This window comes from Monodelphis domestica, chromosome X, assembly GCF_027887165.1.
Source record: "Monodelphis domestica isolate mMonDom1 chromosome X, mMonDom1.pri, whole genome shotgun sequence".
In the NCBI taxonomy this organism is placed as follows: domain Eukaryota; kingdom Metazoa; phylum Chordata; class Mammalia; order Didelphimorphia; family Didelphidae; genus Monodelphis; species Monodelphis domestica.
Window position 1 is genome coordinate 26,062,559 of NC_077235.1, and position 18,209 is coordinate 26,080,767.

General features: G+C 42.1%; 1 protein-coding gene across 4 annotated transcripts in view; it reads left to right on the top strand.

Annotated features, from left to right (window-relative positions):
• Window positions 1-18,209, top strand: part of HDX (highly divergent homeobox) — a 106,123-nt gene that overhangs the window by 56,515 nt on the left and 31,399 nt on the right. For all 4 annotated transcript variants that reach the window (XM_056809607.1, XM_007507400.3, XM_007507399.3 and 1 more), the window contains 2 exons: window positions 8,301-8,447; window positions 17,480-17,687. In XM_056809607.1, the coding sequence (XP_056665585.1) occupies window positions 8,301-8,447; window positions 17,480-17,687 (355 nt within the window). The remainder of the gene's footprint in view (window positions 1-8,300; window positions 8,448-17,479; window positions 17,688-18,209) is intronic.

Below are 18,209 nucleotides of genomic sequence, written 5' to 3' on the forward strand. Positions count from 1 at the left end.
ACATCTTCTCCGGCAAAAGGCTGGCCATCGATTTCTTGCCACATTTAAAGTTATGCAGAAAGTTATTTTCATTAAGCATTTCTTTATATCACATATTAAGCAGAGTATATTGGTGGCCTGATATAACACCACATAAATAAACAACTACAAGCTACCGAACATGGAAAATCTATCTGCATTTTCCCCACGATAACATTAAGATTAGCAAAGTGTCTTAAGATAAAGTGGCCCAAGGTCTAGTTAGTACTGAATTTGCCTCATTTCAACTCCCAAAGAGTGTGGCAATTGTCTTTTGAAAATGTCTGGAGATACAAGGCATGCAGACAATTAATCCTCTCTTCCATCAACAGTTTGTGTGTGCTGTAGATTTTACAAAATTAGACTGTGCTGATAGTCTCTATTATAAATGTAATGCTCCATGCTTTTTTACATGTCATAGTTGTTAGAGCTAGAAGGGGGTGGAGCAAGTAGAATCGGGTTGAGTGCAACTGACCTGGACCCATATCCAAAAGAGGCTCCAACAGTTTGCCTTGAATTAAGGACATGCTTCCTGGGATCCTTGGCTCCTCCAAACACTATCTAAAAAGAACCGAGGAGAGGGGCAGCTAAATGGCTCACTGGATAGAGAACCAAGGCTTGGAGGCAGGAGGTCCTGGGTTCAAACGTGACTTTAGACTCTCCCTAGCTGTGTAACCTTGGACAAGTCACTTAATCCCCATTGCCTAGCCCTTCACTCTTCTGCCTTGGAACTGATTCTTCCATATCCGTCCTAAGACAGAAGGTAAGAATTTAAAAAAATAACAGTGAAAAAAAATGCTCATCAAGCAGCACTAATCTTCTACCTTACCTTGGCCAGGAAATCAACTGCAACTGTTGATTGCAGAAACAGAAACTGTTCTGTTTGCTCCATTCTTGTGGCTGTTTGATCCTCTGTTGGCAATAACTAATTATTCCCTGTTTTGCAAATATGGAAATTCATACAGTGAGAGCACAAGAGATTAGATTGAGGGGCAGTTGACCTAGGCAGCTTCTACGATCTCTCCCACTTCTGGAATCTTCATCTATCCCTACCTCTACAAAACTTACAGGCAGTTTACCATCATGCTATAGAAGTCTATTCTGTTTAAAAGTTCAGGTTACTCCACACAGGCCACTAATCACTTGGGAGAGGGGGGGAGATTGCCCTCTGAGGTCATGTGAACCTAGTTAGAGGCTACGATGGAGGACGGGGCAGCCTGCAATTTACTACCAGCTCCAGATTCCCCCTATAGCTGATTTCTTCCACCTCTGGCTTCCAGGAAAGATCAAGAGTTGGGGGAACAAACTGGGGATTGGGTGGGGGGAAGAAGAGCATTTACCATTCTTTCTTATGATATTGCTTCCTTAAAACTGAGCAACAATTCTTGGAATATGTTTTTCGACTGTTGCCCACAAAGTTTGGAAGAGAAACTTTGATGTTCCTGTGAACCAAAGGGGATGAGAAGATCACTCTAGAGACCTTAACAAATCTGGTGTTCTGTGTGCAGTAGTTTTATCCCTGAAAATGATAGTATGGATCCCCTGCCCCCCTCCAGCCCCTTCAGCTTGTCAGTTAAAGGGATCCCCCCTTTCTGTCTAACATCATTCTTTCTGACAGTCTTCTAGCAGATAGGTAGCAGTAATCGAAAGGGCTTGAGTGACGAGCAAAAACATTGAAATGTTAGCTGGGCAATATCCGTTTCAGCATTGGAGTTTATTGCTGATTAAAAGAAAGAAAAAAGGAACAGAGCCTTCCAGAAACCTTGCCTGCATGGCTACATTGTGAAGATTTATGATGCTCCTTTAGGAGAATCACCAGAGGACTATATTAGTTCTAATAAGCCAGCCCGGTGAGAGAGGTTTGTGCCGACCAGGATATTGGAGGTGCATTATGTTTCATAAGTACAAAGTACTTTGGAAGGAAAGAAAACAAGGAAAAGTTATGGCTCGCTTATAAAAATCATTGTAAAAAATGACGGCCCAAGTTTATATCTCTGTGAGTGTCGTAGATAATGTAATGAACCCTGCTTCTTCAGCCTCTCTCAGCTAGATGGATTGCCCCCCATCAGATGCTTTAAAATTTAATAGGAAATGGAGAGACCTGTAGGTTTACAGGGACGCCTAGATCTCCTGTGTATAATAACGGAGCTAAGAATTGTTTCTGATATTAATAAGGTCCATTTATTTTGCATCTGTCTGGTTTTATTTTAGTGGTCATACACCCAATTAACTTCATTATATTGTTACACTATTCATACTATTAGAACCAATAGTTTGAGGAAAATGAATTTTGTGTATATTGCTAATATTTTTTTCATATCTATTACTCCATTCAATTGTGAATCTGAGCTTAGGTAAAGCCCTGTTAGAATACTTTGATTACTTCATTTGACACACATTTTGTAAGTGTGTGGGTGCATGGACACGTGTGCCTGCCTACTATGTGCAAGGCACTGCAACCATTTCTTATGGAGGGAAAGCCTTTGAATTGATTTTTCTAATGATGACTATACATCTATTTCCCTCCAGCCAAAGGAATTACTTTTAATTGTCTTAAAGGGCATGAAATAGATCTTGTGTCAGGTGGCATTTTCCATTTCGGAAAAAGAAAAATGGATTTCACAGAGGAATTCCCGGAATTGGGCAGTACAGCAAATATGCATCTATCTACTGCCAGTTACAGAACATAGCCATTCGTCCTCTGCTGCGGCCACACCTTCGTCTGCAGTACTTTGGCTCGGCTCGGCTTTCAAGCTACATCACTATTTGGCAAGGATAACTGATCAGCCACCTCTATTTTGGTTATTTCCCCCTTCATGGAAGTCTTGTTGCAGGCAGGTCAAAGGACCTGCCACATCCCAGCATCCTAAGCCTGGGGGGTGGGGAGGATGCCCTCCAGGAAAGCTTCATCTTTCTTCTGTCAAGGAAAGTGAATGTGTTTTACCCATAGATCTGGGGATTGTGCTTAATCAAAGAGACTGATAAAAGCTAAATTTCTCTATTTGAAGAAGAACCCTAGAGAGTGTTGGGGGGATATTAGCAAATAGATTGTTGCATTCAAGCAGGATTACTATTTTGATTTATTGAGCCTTTTAATCAAGGGTATTATGAACTGTATTCTCTTTGTGTATGTCTCTCTCTCTCTCTCTCTCTCTCTCTGTCTCTCTCTCTCTGTCTCTCTCTCTGTCTCTCTCTCTCTCTGTCTCTCTCTCTCTGTCTCTCTCTCTGTCTCTCTCTCTCTGTCTCTCTCTCTCTCTGTCTCTCTCTCTCTCTGTCTGTCTCTCTCTCTCTCTCTCTCTGTCTCTCTCTGTCTCTCTCTCTCTCTCTTTCTCTCTCTCTCTCTGTCTCTGTCTCTCTCTCTCTCTCTCTCTCTCTCTCTCTCTCTCTCTCTCTCTGTCTCTCTCTCTCTCTCTCCCCAGACCCCAACCTTTCCTACAATTAATACCATATTAAATAGTTGTTTTGGCCCATGGGAATATTTTTACCTCTCCATAACTGTCAGGGATTATCAGCCTGAGAGGTCTTCTTACACTTTGAGGCCTCTTGTTTACCCAAACCACTTAAAGGGATATTTGTACAGTGGCTATAGATTATGTGTATACGTGGTATGACCAGAAGACTTTTTAGAAAATAGTGGCAAACATAGCCAATTGAATGTTATCTGCAAATTTGATAAGCAAGCTATCCAAGTCTTTATCCAAATCACTGACCAAAATGCTCAATGGCACCAGGCCAAATACAGATCCACAAGGCACTCTTCTAGAGACGTTCCATGCTGACGTTGACCCAGGTTACTGACTACTCTTTTGTTATCGTCATTCAGCCTGTTCAAAACCTAACTAGACTGTCATCTAGCCTACATCTCTCCATTTTTTCCACAAGAATATGGCCACGGGAGAGTTTATCAAATCCTTTGTTGCTATCCAAGCATTCCCATGATCCACCAGGCTAGTTGCTCTTTCAGAAATGGATTGTTATCTTATTTCCTTTATTCATTTTCTCAAATTTTTCCACTCACAGACACAGGTAGCCCCCCCCCCCCCAGCTTCTTTACTTTGTTTTGTATTTTAAACTTTTTTTTTTCATTCTTCCATGGAAGAATTAATTTTCCCCAATAGCCTGGAAAGTAGAGGGTCATTCCTTCAGTCCTTTTGCTGCCTCCTCCAAGAAGGAGAGCAGAACGTGTGTACCTACATGGCTGTTACTTGTTATGGGAATAAACAGCAGCACAAACACACTCTGCAGTTTATTGCAAAGCACCCCTTGCCCTCCATTCTGCCTGGAAGTGAGATCCTTAGTTCTCTGTCATTCTTGTTGGTAGCTTTCAAGATTGGGGGGATGGGGGTGGAGGCCTCAGGGGTCTCAAGCTAGGCCTCATTTATAATGGGCCTCCTGTCTTTTCTGGTGAGATGATGCTAGTTTGTTCAGCTGCCTTTGATTGGCAATTAGCAGCTTCCTGTCAATGGCCCAATTCAAACAAGCTGCCTGCAGCTGTTTGTGACAGGGTATCCAGCAGAATCCAATTACCAGTCATTTTTCACCTCTTCCTACCTCTTCTATCCTCTCTTGATGATCAGATTTCTGAAACCTGTCTTGACACCTTTCCACCACTGCTCCCCATGTCAAGGTTATTTATAAATAAAGATAAGACAGTTCAGTTCCAATATAATTGAATCCAGTGATGCAGCTTAGAATTATCTCCCAATTTTCCCCAATTTGCTAAAGCTTTTCATCTGCTCCTAGGCTTAGTAGAATAAACTATGAGGCTATAAGCTCTCATGGACCATAGAGAGCTAGAAAGGACCTTGGTGGTCATCTAGTCTAACTTCCATTTTCCAGATCAGGATGCTGAGGCGTAGCAGATCCTAAAGCCAAGTCTAGTGATCCTTCCTCTACATTCCACACCCTCATGGGGTTTGATTTGGATTCTAAAAGGCTGGATCCCAGGATTTTGACTGGTATTCAGAAGGGTTTCTCCCTTGGGCAGCTCATCATCCTTTGTGTTTATGTGCAGCTTTTGACTTTCTGGGCTCTAAATGCCATCATTTCCTCATGTGAAGAAATGATGACTTTAAGAGAAACTCAGAAAATTGAATGAAAGGCTAGGAGATGCCTCTTACTTAGAATGGCAGCTCTGTACCCACAAATTCAGAGCTCTATCAACTCAACCTTTATTAGGAACTCATTTGCTGGAAGGGCCTCCATGGTCAGTACAAAAGCCAAAAATATTTCATGGCTTCCATCTTCTTGCCCTTTGCTTGGGTCAGGTCTGCATGGGCAAAGTGATGTCAACAAAGTTATCGGGGCATTTGGGCCAGACTCCTTCTTTTTCTCTGATTTGATTTCCAAATAGCTTTTGTCACCAAATTAGGAAGAGAATTACTTATCTGATCTCCTTCACTTTAGCCAGGGGAGACTAGGCTGGAAGGCACACATAGTAGGTGCTTGATCAGTGTTGCTTCCGAATGCTTTGTTAGACCTTCTACAGGAAGCCTGCATTTTCAAATCCCACACAAGTGTTGAAAGAGAGAGGTCACTGATGTTTTTTTTTCTGGGGACTCTCTGAGAAGTTCCCCTTCTCCCTTAAACCTCAGATCCTCTTCCAAAGGGGCATTTGAAGTTTTAATGCTAATTGATTTTTATTACCTTATTTATTTTCTTAGTTAAAATATGCTCTTAGGAGCTTTAAAAATAATTGGTCTTTCCCAATAAGCCTCTACTTAACAGGCATTGTCAAAATAGGTCGCTTTCAGTGCTGCTAATGTTGAGACCCCAGCACATTTCCAGCAAATCAAATCAGTTTTTATTTAGTTCAATTTAGGGGACTAGGCGGCTTTGGATGCCCTCTAAATGAATTACAAATTAATTGGCTGAGTGTGCTCGGCGTTCTGTTTATTATTCCTTTCAGACTGGCAGGAATGCACATTAGCTTGCATCGGGGCATTTGGGACAATGGAAAATGATATGAGTATTTAGTCTGGTCATTTTTGCTGGATTATCGTCATATACCCAGGACTTTGCTACATTTTCTTTGCATTCTCTCTTCTTTTGAGACATCTCAGCTCCCCATCTCTTTTGCAATCAGTCTGGTCCAAGTACCTAATGAGATTTTCATGTTATAAATCACTTCAAGAGTTTCTCCTCTTGATTAGAAAAAGTTGGATAGGATATTTTGATTCACTTATTGGGAAGATGTGATTTAGTACTAGTACTTGTAACGAATGTTACTAATCATTAGGGTTTTTTTTTCTAGGACATGAAGAAAACAGATTTAGCAGATAATGTTGACTAATATGAGCAACTGTAGCAGTACATTTCTTACCAAGAGATCCACTTTAATTGAAGAGACAGAGTGGTGGAATGAGAGAGTGCTGGTCCTAGAATCAGGAGGGACATGGGTTCAGATTCTGCCTCTGACACTTCCAGATTGTGGGAGCCTGGGCAAGTCACTTAACCTCTGTAAACCTCACTTTCCTACTCTGTGAAATGAGGATGATCTCTAGAGTGCCAACCTCACAGGCTTGTAGGGAGAATCAATTGAGATAATGAATTTTTCAAGCACTTTGCAAACCTCAAAGCACTAGATAAATGATTAATTACTATTTGATCCAAGTTCATTCTCTGAGTAGGAACTCTGGAGTTTACAGAGTGCTTTCCCCCACCAAGTGACAAGATTTACTTCCCAGAAGACTTTCAAAAGTATACTGCATGTGGTCTCCCCTCATTTACCTGGCCTTTGCCTAGTGAGATATCCTAGCTGTCAGGATCCTTTTCCTGTATTGTCTGTGTGCAAGAAGGGAGAGCTTTTTGGCTCCTGGATGGGGACCAAGAACTCATCCTCTTTGAATGGTGAGCAGGCTGGAGGGAAACCCAGTGGTTCTCACTGCAGGGTATTTTCTCCCTTGAAGGAAGAACCTCTCTCTGAGGTTTTCAGCATGACTGCCCTGCCCCTTTGCTAATTGGAGTCAACCTAGGATATTGTAAAAGCATAATTAGGAGCCAGTGGGCTAGTGAGTAGGTCATCAAACAAATATTTCTGTGTCCTACCTCATCCCTGTGTAATACTAGACAGATCATTTTACTTCTCGGTTCCTTATCTGGGAAACAGAGGGTGGCAATCTGAATCTGGGAAGAGGAATTGATTTTCCTAAAGTGGCACAAGTTATAAGTGGAGAATCCAGAATATGAACCCAGGCCATTTACTTCTAGATAGGCGAGCTGCAACAGACCTCAGAAGCAATCTAGTCCAGCCCTCTCATTTGAGGAAACTGAGGCCGGGCAGGGTGAGTAGTTTTCCCATGGTCACACAGGTAGTATGTGTGAAAGTAAGAGGCAATATTTGCACCCACATCCTTTCATTCAGAATCTGTGTTCCTTCCTTCCTTTTTTTCTTCCTTCTTTTCTCTCTCTGTCTCTCTCTCTCTCTGTCTCTCTTTGTCTCTCTCTTTGTCTCTCTCTCTCTCTCTCTCTCTCTCTCTCTCTCTCTCTCTCTCTCTCTCTCGTGGCACTACCTCTATGTCAGCCATCCATTTGCAAGGGTGCCTCACAAATTCATTGAATTAAAACAATTGCTAAAGCCTTCGTTTATTCACAAAAGCCATGCTCTTGAGTATGAGGCATTTGTATCATTGTTAGAAGGAATCAGACAGAAAAGGATTTAGACATTCTAAGCTGGGCTTATCATTAAGGTCTCTACTGACATATTAGAGTTCTTCAGGCAGTGCTCCATTGGCATTTTCTTTCCAAACTTTTCCTGTTCTTAATGAGAGCATTGAAAGGAAGCCCATGGAAGGCAGATTGAGATGAGCTTAGTTTAAAAGCCCTCCCATTAGAATGGTTTGACTGATGCGACCCCAGCCACATCATGTTAAATGTTGCGGAAAATCCCCATCTCAAAAAATGACTTCCATTGTTATTTCTCAAGGCACTGTGGTGTCCTGAAAAGAGTCCTTGCTGGGAAATCAGAAGCCCTAGGCTGGAGCCAGGTTACTTACTACCTGTGTGGCCAATCTGTTAAACCCTGCGGGCCTCAGTTTCATCATCTGTAAAATGAGGGAGGCAGGAGGACAGGGCCATCTAAGGTCCTCTCCAGTTCTGAATCCTGTGAAGCTCAAAGCCCGTCACCACATGTGCTCAGGAAGGCTAGATGATCCCATTAAACATCAAAGGGATGCTCTGACCTGGTCGGCCAGGCACAAATAATCTAGCACATCTCATCCTGGGCAGCCGCTCGGTACAATCCTTTCATTCCATGTTTCTAATGAGAACATTCTGTTTTGCAGCTTCAGGACCGCACCCAGTTCAGTGACCGAGATTTAGCCACCCTCAAGAAATACTGGGACAATGGCATGACAAGCTTGGGCTCTGTTTGCAGAGAGAAAATTGAAGCAGTTGCTGCAGAATTAAATGTTGACTGTGAAATAGTACGGGTAAGACTTGTGATCCTTCTTTGACATAGGTGGAAGGGGAGTTTAGAAGGATTCCTTTTAAAGTTGCATGAGGCAACCTGAAATAGATGCCACATGGTACGTAAAGAATGAACATGTTTCAAAGCACTCTTGGGCTTGTTCTCCCACTATATAAAGATAAAAACCTCCAACTGAAGATCACATTGATTAGCCACGAAGACCACATTTGACATTCCATTTTCAAGGAGTTTACATAAAATTTCAGTGGTGACAGTGATCCCAGAAGACCACGAGGACATGGTAGTTAGAAGAAAGTGCCTCACATTCTCTTTAGAGGAAGGATGCAAACTTTTTCTTAAAAAATACTTGGGAAGAGAAACAGAGAGAGAAATCAATAATGAAGAAAAATATCTCAGAGTTATAGTTTTTGAGTTGGGAGGGACCTTAGAGACCATTTAATCCAACCATATTGTTTTAGAGATGAGAAAACCAGGGCCTTAAGATAGGAAGTTGCAGAGCTGAGTCCTCTGCCACCAGATCCAATGCTCATCCTCCATGTGTACTCTTAACTTCCCAACCTTGTCTTGTCCCTTGCCTTGAGATACAGGCAGGGGCGGGGAATAGGGCTGCCTGGATAAGACTGGAGTGTTTCTATTCCTTAGAATCTAGATGAGAATTAACAAGAAGAGGGTTGGTGGAAGCCAAACAGGACAAAGAAGGACTCTAACTTTTGAAATTCTGCCAGAAACCCATTTCAGTGAAGCAGGAGCAGGAGCCATAAAACCAACCTCTATTGCTTATTTGGGGCAAAGGGGCTCCTGAATTTGGAGCTATTACAACCAGGGCAATTCATTAATCTGGCCAATCCCTTTGGCTTTTATTCTTGGACCTGGGAAGCATAGGAAAACTAAAAGGGGACACAGTAACATGCTATCTCATACATGAAACTGGATGTCCCAGAAGACATTAGTTCAACCCTAAAGTCTGAATACAGGTGGAGGCTATTAAAACTTAAATAAGTTTTATTTAAACTTTTAATAAGCTCATAAAACTTAACACAGCACTAAGACTTTGGGGACACTCAGTCTATTTAACTATGACTAGAACAAACAAGATAAAATCTAGTTGACTAGCTGGTATCATTCACCTGTTATGTGCAATGCTGGGCACAGGGGTAATGCAAAATATAGGTAAGACAGGGTCTGTGTCCCCATAACCCTTCTGGTCTAATAAAAGGGTGAGGTACTAGGACAAATGACTATTCTACACTCTATTATACCATATATGAATTTGTGAGTTGAAGAACAAAGTGCTATATGAGATCCAAGGAAGAAGGAAAGGCTTTTTAATAGATCATAGGACCATAGATTTGAGCTAGAAGGGAACTTAGTCTAACTCTCCCATTTTCCAGATGTGGAAGAAGTCAATTGCCCTTGGCCAGTTCAGGTAAGAAGTACTCAATCAAGGGGAAGAATTTCATAGGCCTTCCACAGGCACAGGAAATAGTGGGGACCCAGGTGCTAAAGCAGAAGATGCCTAGTCCAGTCTGGTGGACTAAAGTGCTTTGAGGGTTGTCATGGACCAAAAGGCCTCCTCTCAGCCACCTGTCTGATGCCAGCTCCCCTTAGTAGAATGTGGTGGCAAAAAGGAGAAAAGAATTGCAACGTGAGAGGAGTGCAATTGAAAAGGGAAGAGTCATTATTCATGGCAATAACTCACTTGGGTAGCTTCTTGGAAGACATTTCATAGGTGCTAGTATCGAGGGATTAAAGGAATAGATAATTCTGTGGTGGAAAGAAAGAAAGCTAACTCCCCATTTCCACAGGCCTCCCAGCTGCAGGTCACTTGACTAGTTTAGAACACTAATCTTCTGCTTAAGTGGATTGTGAAAGGTAGTGACCAAAGCAATACAGGTTTGTAACATGGAGATCTTAGAACTTAAGACTGTTAGAGAGCATGTAGGTTATCCTCCCCATTTAGCAGAAGAAGAAACTGAGGTCTAGAAAGTTGAAGTTGCTCGCCCCAAGCACATAGCCGTTCACAGAGTCAGGATTGAAGCTGGGGTCCTCTGATTTACAATCCAGTGCTCTTTCAAATCCTCTGCTCTGCCTCACAAGGTAGCAGCTTTCCACTCAGCAGCATAGGTCTTTGAGGAAAGATTGGATGATGAGTCAATCAGCATTTTTTAACCTCCTGCTTTGGTGCAGGCATTGTGCTGGGTGCTGAGGATACAGATACAAAGAATGAAATAATATCAGCTTTCAAGGGGGAACCAATATTTCTCAACCTCCTTGCTTCTTCCTCCTGGCTTCCTGCAAGTCTCAACTAAAATCCCATCTTCTACTGGAGGCCTTTTCCAGTCCCCCTTAAAACTCATACCTTCCTTCTGAGATTATCTCCAATTCATCCTGTCTAAATCTTGTTTGCACAAAACTATTTGCATGTCATCTCTCTCCCCATTAGACTGTGAAATCTTTGAGAAGAGGCTCAATTTTTTCCTTTCCTTGGTATCCCCAGCGATTATCCAGTGCCTGCACAAAGTCGGCTCTTAAGAAATGCTACTTGACTTGACAGTCTAATGGGAAAGACAAGTACACGTGTAAATGTTTGATTGATTGATAAATGATTGAGAGATTTAGGAAAGAAGGGCACTGGCAGTGGCTTCATGTAGAAGGTAGTATTTGGGCCATGTCTTGAAGGAAAAGAGGAGAGATTCTATGAAGCAACAGAAATGAGGAGGGAGGTGATTCCAAGCAGCCACTGCAAAGGCTCAGGGGTGGGAGTTAGAGGGCTGGGTGTGAGGAACAGAGAGAAGGCTGAATTGCAGAGTGCAGTTTGGGAGGAAGGGAAATAAGATTAAGGGAGGCTGGAAAGATGGGTTGAAGCCAAGTTGTGAGAGTCTTAAAAGCTAAACAAATCTGTTTAGCTTGCATTCTAGAGGTAATCGAGAACCACTGATGTTGATTGCGTGGGAGTTGCTGGGTGACAGATATGGTCAGATGTGTTGTACTTGAGGAGAATCACTTTGGCAGCTGTATGGCCAGTGGAGTGGAATTGGGAAAGGGTTAAGGCAGGGAGACCAATCTGGAGGCCATTGCAGTACCCAAGGTGAGAGGTGCTGAAAGCTTGAACAAAGAAGGTGGCTGTATGATAGAAGCAATTGGATGGGAACAGCGTTGTAGACCACTCATCAGATATGTTGTTTAGATTCAGGTTGAACTAAGGGCCACTGAGACTTCTTCCAACTCCAAGAAGAGCAGGGCCAGAGGAGGCTCATTGGGACCCTGAGGGACTTTCACTAGGGAAGGGACTGCCCATGGGTGAAGAAGGAACCAAAAGTGGGAGTATTCCTGCCTTCTTCACCAGGGAGAGGCCTTGTCACTTGACCACTTTGAATTGGTTTAAAGGGTCATCCTTTTCCCTCTTATTGGGCTGGCAGCAGAAATGAGGTTGGCATAGCCTGTAAAACACATCTGTGAGGGGCAGCCTTCCATAGTTTACCCCCACCCCCTGAAAAAAAAAAGCTGGGTCAAGGCTTCGATTCATTTCCTTGCAGCTGAGCTGAGTGGTCTCTCTGCTATTTGGAATCATGGGCCCCAATTAATTCAGCTTTGTTCTGTGCTTAGCCAGGGACTAAGGCCCAAATGACACAGAATGCCCCTCGGGCATTTGTCATCAAGTTGGGGAGATAGTTACCCTCTGGTGATGGCAGAGTACCAGGCAGTATTTGCATAATACATTGAGGGGGGTACAGACCACAGGAACAATCACTGTGGAGGGGAATGGTCATCAAAGGCCTTGTTGAGGAGGAGAAGCAATCTTTTCCCTTGAAAGGCATTTAATAAAAGGAAAATGATGGTTCTTGATTCTCCCTTCTCTGGGGTGGCTACATAGCACTTATTCTGAAGAAAGGTCTCCAATAGTTCAGTGGACTGCACTTATTATGAATCACTGATGTCATGTGACCTCCTGGAGAGCTCATGTGATCTTAGGCCTAGTATGCAGGAATTAGGGAGGTGATGGTGCCACTGTACTCTGCCCTGGTCAGCCCCATCTGGAGTCTTGTACTCCATTCTGGGCACTAAAGGATAATGAGGAATTGGAAAGTGTTCAAATCCGTAGCTTCATTCCAAAGGCGGATCTCTTGAAGGAATGTGGAATGTCTAGCACAGATAAGAGAAAATCTGGGATCAGGGGACATGATAGCTGTTGTCAAACATTGCAGAAGTGTTAGGGTTGTTATGTTTTAACCTCAAAGGACAGAGTTATGAATGATGAGAAGAAGTGGCAAGGAGACAAATCGAGCCGAGGAAAAACCTTTCTAAAAATGAGAATGTTCCTAAAGTGAATGGACAGCCTGGAGAGGTAGTGAGTCAACCCCACCTTAGAGATCTTCAATCAAATACTGTGGGTGACCACCAGTTCTTGTTCAAGTCCCACCTAGCTCTGGGCTTCTCAGATCTCCTTCCTGTGGGTATTTCCTCTAATGGGGCACTTCTTTTTTTTTTTCTTCTGTGTTTTTTTTAAATTTTATAATATTTTATTTGATCATTTCCATGCATTATTCATTAGAGACAAAGATCATTTTCTTTTCCTCCCCCACCCCGCCCCCCGTAGCCAACACGTGATTCCATTGGGTATCACATGTGTTCTTGATTCGAACCCATTGCCATGTTGTTAATATTTGCATTAGAGTGTTCGTTTAGAGTCTCTCCTCTGTCATGTCCCCTCAACCGCTGTAGTCAGGCAGTTGCTTTTCCTTGGTGTTTCTACTCCCATAGTTTGTCCTCTGCTTATGGATAGTGTTTTTTTTCCTAGATCCCTGCAGATTGTTCAGGGACATTACACCACCACTAATGGAGAAGTCCATTACGTTCGATTGTACCACAGTGTATCAGTCTCTGTGTACAATGTTCTCCTGGTTCTGCTCCTTTCGCTCTGCATCACTTCTTGGAGGTTGTTCCAGTCTCCATGGAACTTCTCCACTTTATTATTCCTTTTAGCACAATAGTATTCCATCACCAACATATACCACAATTTGTTCGGCCATTCCCCAATTGATGGGCATCCCCTTGTTTTCCAGTTTTTGGCCACCACAAAGAGCGCAGCTATGAATATTCTTGTACAAGTCTTTTTCTCCATTATCTCTTTGGGGTACAGACCCAGCAGTGCTATGGCTGGATCAAAGGGTAGACAGTCTTTTATCGCCCTTTGGGCATAGTTCCAAATTGCCCTCCAGAATGGTTGGATCAATTCACAACTCCACCAGCAATGAATTAGTGTCCCTACTTTGCCACATCCTCTCCAACATTCATTACTTTCCTCTGCTGTCATGTTGGCCAATCTGCTAGGTGTGAGGTGATACCTCAGAGTTGTTTTGATTTGCATCTCTCTGATTATAAGAGATTTAGAGCACTTTTTCATGTGCTTATTGATAGTTTTGATTTCTTTATCTGAAAACTGCCTATCCATGTCCCTTGCCCATTTATCAATTGGAGAATGGCTTGATTTTTTGTACAATTGATTTAGCTCTTTATAAATTTGAGTAATTAAACCGTTGTCAGAGGTTTTTATGAAGATTTTTTCCCAATTTGTTGTTTTCCTTCTGATTTTAGTTTAATGGAGCACTTCTTGACAGAATACAGAGTTTACTCTACAATCCCCACCCCCTACTCTCCCAGAATGGGGAATTTAAGCAACCTCTGACTTGATTTCTGTCTCTACTCCTGAGAGTTTGTTAAGCTAGGGGAGCCTACAGCCTACCCTGCAGTGTGACGCCCATTGGCCTTCTGCAGGAAATGGGGTGATAAAGCTTTCCAAAGAATCCCTTCAAGAGAAATAGAAGGCAAAGGTGACCTGCTGTGTAACCCTAAATAATTTCATTCTTCCCAAAATACTCTTGAGTGCTTTACAGTGCTAAGCTCATTGTAGGCACTTAATAAAAGCTATCCATGGACACATTAAGCTGATTTTTTACACCTAGTGCCCCACTGGGGGGTTTTGGCTTGTGACTGCTGGGAAGGGCAGAAGAATTGGGAGGGCTTAGTTTCTTTTTTTGCCTCCCTAAAAGGTGTAAGGAGGAAGTTTTAGGACCTTTCTCCCCTGGCCTTGGGTTCTTTTTGTTTGGTTCTTTGGTGGACTTTCTAATGTACAGCATGATTCTTATCAGCAGAACTGTATGCAAAGTGTTGGGCTGTACGCCAGGTACCCAAAGGTCTCTTGTGGTGTCTGTAGTTTGGTGGAGGAGCTCAGGGTCAGAGTGGATCAGTATCCAAATATACCCTCATGCACCCAAGCACTTGAATGATGGGCTTATGTTTGAATGTTGGCAAAACACTATCAGAGTGATTTTTCTGCATTGAAATAAACTTCTTGGAAAGCAGATTTGTTTTCCGTCGTTTTGCATGGTGTTTACTTTCAGAGTAGCAGTATTTATTTGAAATCTCTCTAAGAAAAGGGGGTTTTCACTTGTAACACAACTTTACTTTGTTTTTAAGTTAGCTGTGTTCCTGGAAAGTTATATGCACAACCTCGCTTTATCTGGCTTTAGTGATTAGGAGCCAGAAAGATGCCAAGAGATTATCTGTTCTAATCCTTAACTGTTGTTACAGTTGAGGAAACTGAGGCCCAGAGACATGCAGTGATTTGCCCACTAGTTTTCTTTCTTCCTTTCTCTGGGGAAAAGCTCCAAAGGCTGAGCAGCCTACCCATCATTTCCAGATGATAGAGGGAGAAGAGGGGAGGAGGTGGAGATTGAGTCGACAGGCTGCAGTACAACTCACTTAAGTTAATCAACCTGCAAGATTTTTGTTTAATACAGGATGGCAAGGGATCTGGGAACCATCTCATCTAAGAATAGTTGAAGGAACTGGGAGTGTCTGGCCTAGAAAAGAAAGAAGTTAAGGAAGACGTATTTGCTATCTTCAAATGCTTGAAAGACTCAGATGGAATAGGGAGTGGGCTTATTTTATATTGCTCCAGAAGGCGAAGCTAGGAGCAGTGGATATGGGCAAATCTGCCTTGGCTCATTATGAGAAAGAAACGTCTGCTCCAACTGTCTGACAATGGAATGGGCGGCCTCACAAAATAGTGAGCCCTCCATCCCTGGAAGTATTCGACCAAAGAAAGGCAGATGATCTTTTCATTGTAGACATAGAAGAGATTCATACTTTGTGTGGGATGGTAGACTAGCTGACCTCTAAGGTGCCTGTGTGTGATCCTGTGAATACTGCAGAAGACAACTTTTATTACATTTGTCTTAGAGAATCATATTTTTCCTGTGCCTTCTATTATAATTTGAAAGATGTGTCTCCACAGAAGAAACCTTAGCTTCAGCATGTAATAAAAATTCTACAGAAGCCTAATATTCATTCCAAGGCACATTTGGCCTTTTGTCCATATACAGCTGATGTATACACAACTCCCAGAAAGATAGAGTCGGGTAGCATCTCAGGCTCTCCTTTCCTACCTCTTGGCTCCTTCCCACCCATGGTGACCCAAGCAAGCTTGGGAATCTCTTTGAGAGAGCTCATCTTCCCCCTTCTGGCCCTGGTAAAGATTTTCTTTGGATATCCATGGATCATGCCATGAAAGAAAAGGAAACTTTTTTATTATTGCCTAATAAACATCAATATTCAGTTAGGAAATATAGGAAGCGCGTGACAATTTAATGGGGCTGTGGTAAGAACTTCCAGCTTCTAAGTTTTCTGAAGTGTAACAGTACTTTTTCACAGAGACAATGTAATGGGGAATTTAAATGGAATTCTACTGTTTAAACGAGTATTTCTCCTAGGGGAGAAGTTAGCAAAGCCAGGAAAATTAATATACATAAATATTTTTCTTTCCTACGGGGTAATTTTCACTTGGGACTTCACAAAAATAATCCATGTGTTTCAGAGTGTATATTTAGTATTGAATACTGAATACATTCAAGAGACTACATTTCCTGAATTTGCAGGGAAAATACTTGGGCAAAAATGAAAATGAATATGTCTTCCCGGTCTCGGTCTTTGGTTTCTCTTCTTAACGTTGCATTATTTTTGTCCCCAAAGTGGCACAAATAGAAGAGGCATTGAATTGAGATTGGAGAATAGTGTGATGCCATAGAAAGGGCCTTGACTTTATGGGGTACGTGGGGATCAGGTCATACTATAAATTAATGGCTCAGTGCTGACCACTTCTGGTCTCTAGACCCCTTTCTGTAGCTGTAAAATCATAGAGGCTAGATTTAGATGATCTCCAAGAATTTTTGAACTGGAAGCAATCTAACATTGGAGACCATTTCCAATAAGCTGTTTAGCTGTATTCTGATTGGGGCAGGAAATCATTGCATTGCATTGATTAGTTTTCTCTACTATTTCAGAGATATCTTTATAAGGAGGAGGAAAATAAGAAAGAAACAATAATTCTACTTGAGTTTTCTGGAATGACTTTGTCCAGACTGGTCAAGCCATGGAAATGAGCAGTGTGTAAATTATGTGAGGAACTCGGGATGCAAATTATTTTTTAAGCCAATAATCCTAGCTTTGGAGCTCCTTGAAGCACTGAGCTGCTAGGGAGAGGATGAAAGTCAATAAGCAGGTTTTCACCTAGGCAAAGCAAGATTGGGAACGGGACTTAAGCTGTAGTTATAACTACATACCCAGTTCCTTTGGGAACCCAACCAATCTGTTTTTCTTTTGAAAGATGTGGGGGATTATTTTCTCTGGGAAAAAAGTAATGAACTCTGTGTTGCCTGGCATTCTGGGTGTTTTAAATAAATAAGATCTTTCATCTAAGCTGTTTTGAAATGAACATATCGTCATTTTGCTTATACTTCGTTGACTCACAATAAAACAACAACAGCAAAAATCCTTCTCAGGATGGCTGTGAGGGAAGCACTTTGTGAACTACTAACAGAGCTGGTCCTTATTCAATGTATTTTCCTTTTTTATGTTTCTCATTTTAATAAATAACCCACTATGTTTTACTCAGAGCCTTTCCTTTTTCTTCATGTCCAGAACTAATGAGGTTTATATGTGTTCAAAAGTTTCTATTGTATCTCCCTTATAAAGACTTGGATTGGGAATCGAAGAAGAAAATATCGTTTAATGGGGATTGAAGTTCCACCTCCCAGAGGCGGCCCTGCTGACTTCTCGGAGCAGCCCGAGTCGGGCCCTTTGTCTGCACTAGCATCAGGAGAGGAAGCTGGGCCCGAGGTAGTGGAGGATAACGACAGAAATGATGAAGTGTCCATCTGTTTATCTGAAGGAAGCTCTCAAGGTACTCTGCTTGCTGCACCTCCTAATAAATAGCCTTGACAAAAGGCTGTTTTTCAGTGGTTATTTGACTTGCTTTTCAACCTTTGCACTTAAGGTCCATACATTTTGTTAAGCGTTTAAACAGAAATTGATTTTTTTAAATGCCTCTTCTTAAACATCCCTCTACATCGGGCACAAGAAGGAATAGATTTTCATCTAAACTCAGCTCGCATTCAGAATTTCTGCTCTTTGCCATGAGCTTTATATCAAAACGAAGAAAATAATTATTTTGATCCTTTTTTTTTGGAAATGTGATCAAGCATATGGCATCAGCAACTCACCGTATTGTGGAAAGAGCCCTGCCCTGGATCCCTGATCCTCTGACTAGCAGTCCTATTGAATTAAGAGCCAAATGTTTCCACTGTCCCTGGAATATTTGTTTAAGAACACTGTGTTTCCTTTGACTTCAAACAGAAAAAATAGAGTTCAGTACTGATAACCTTTCAAGGCAAAAAGAACTTTAGAAAATGTACACAGAGAACTA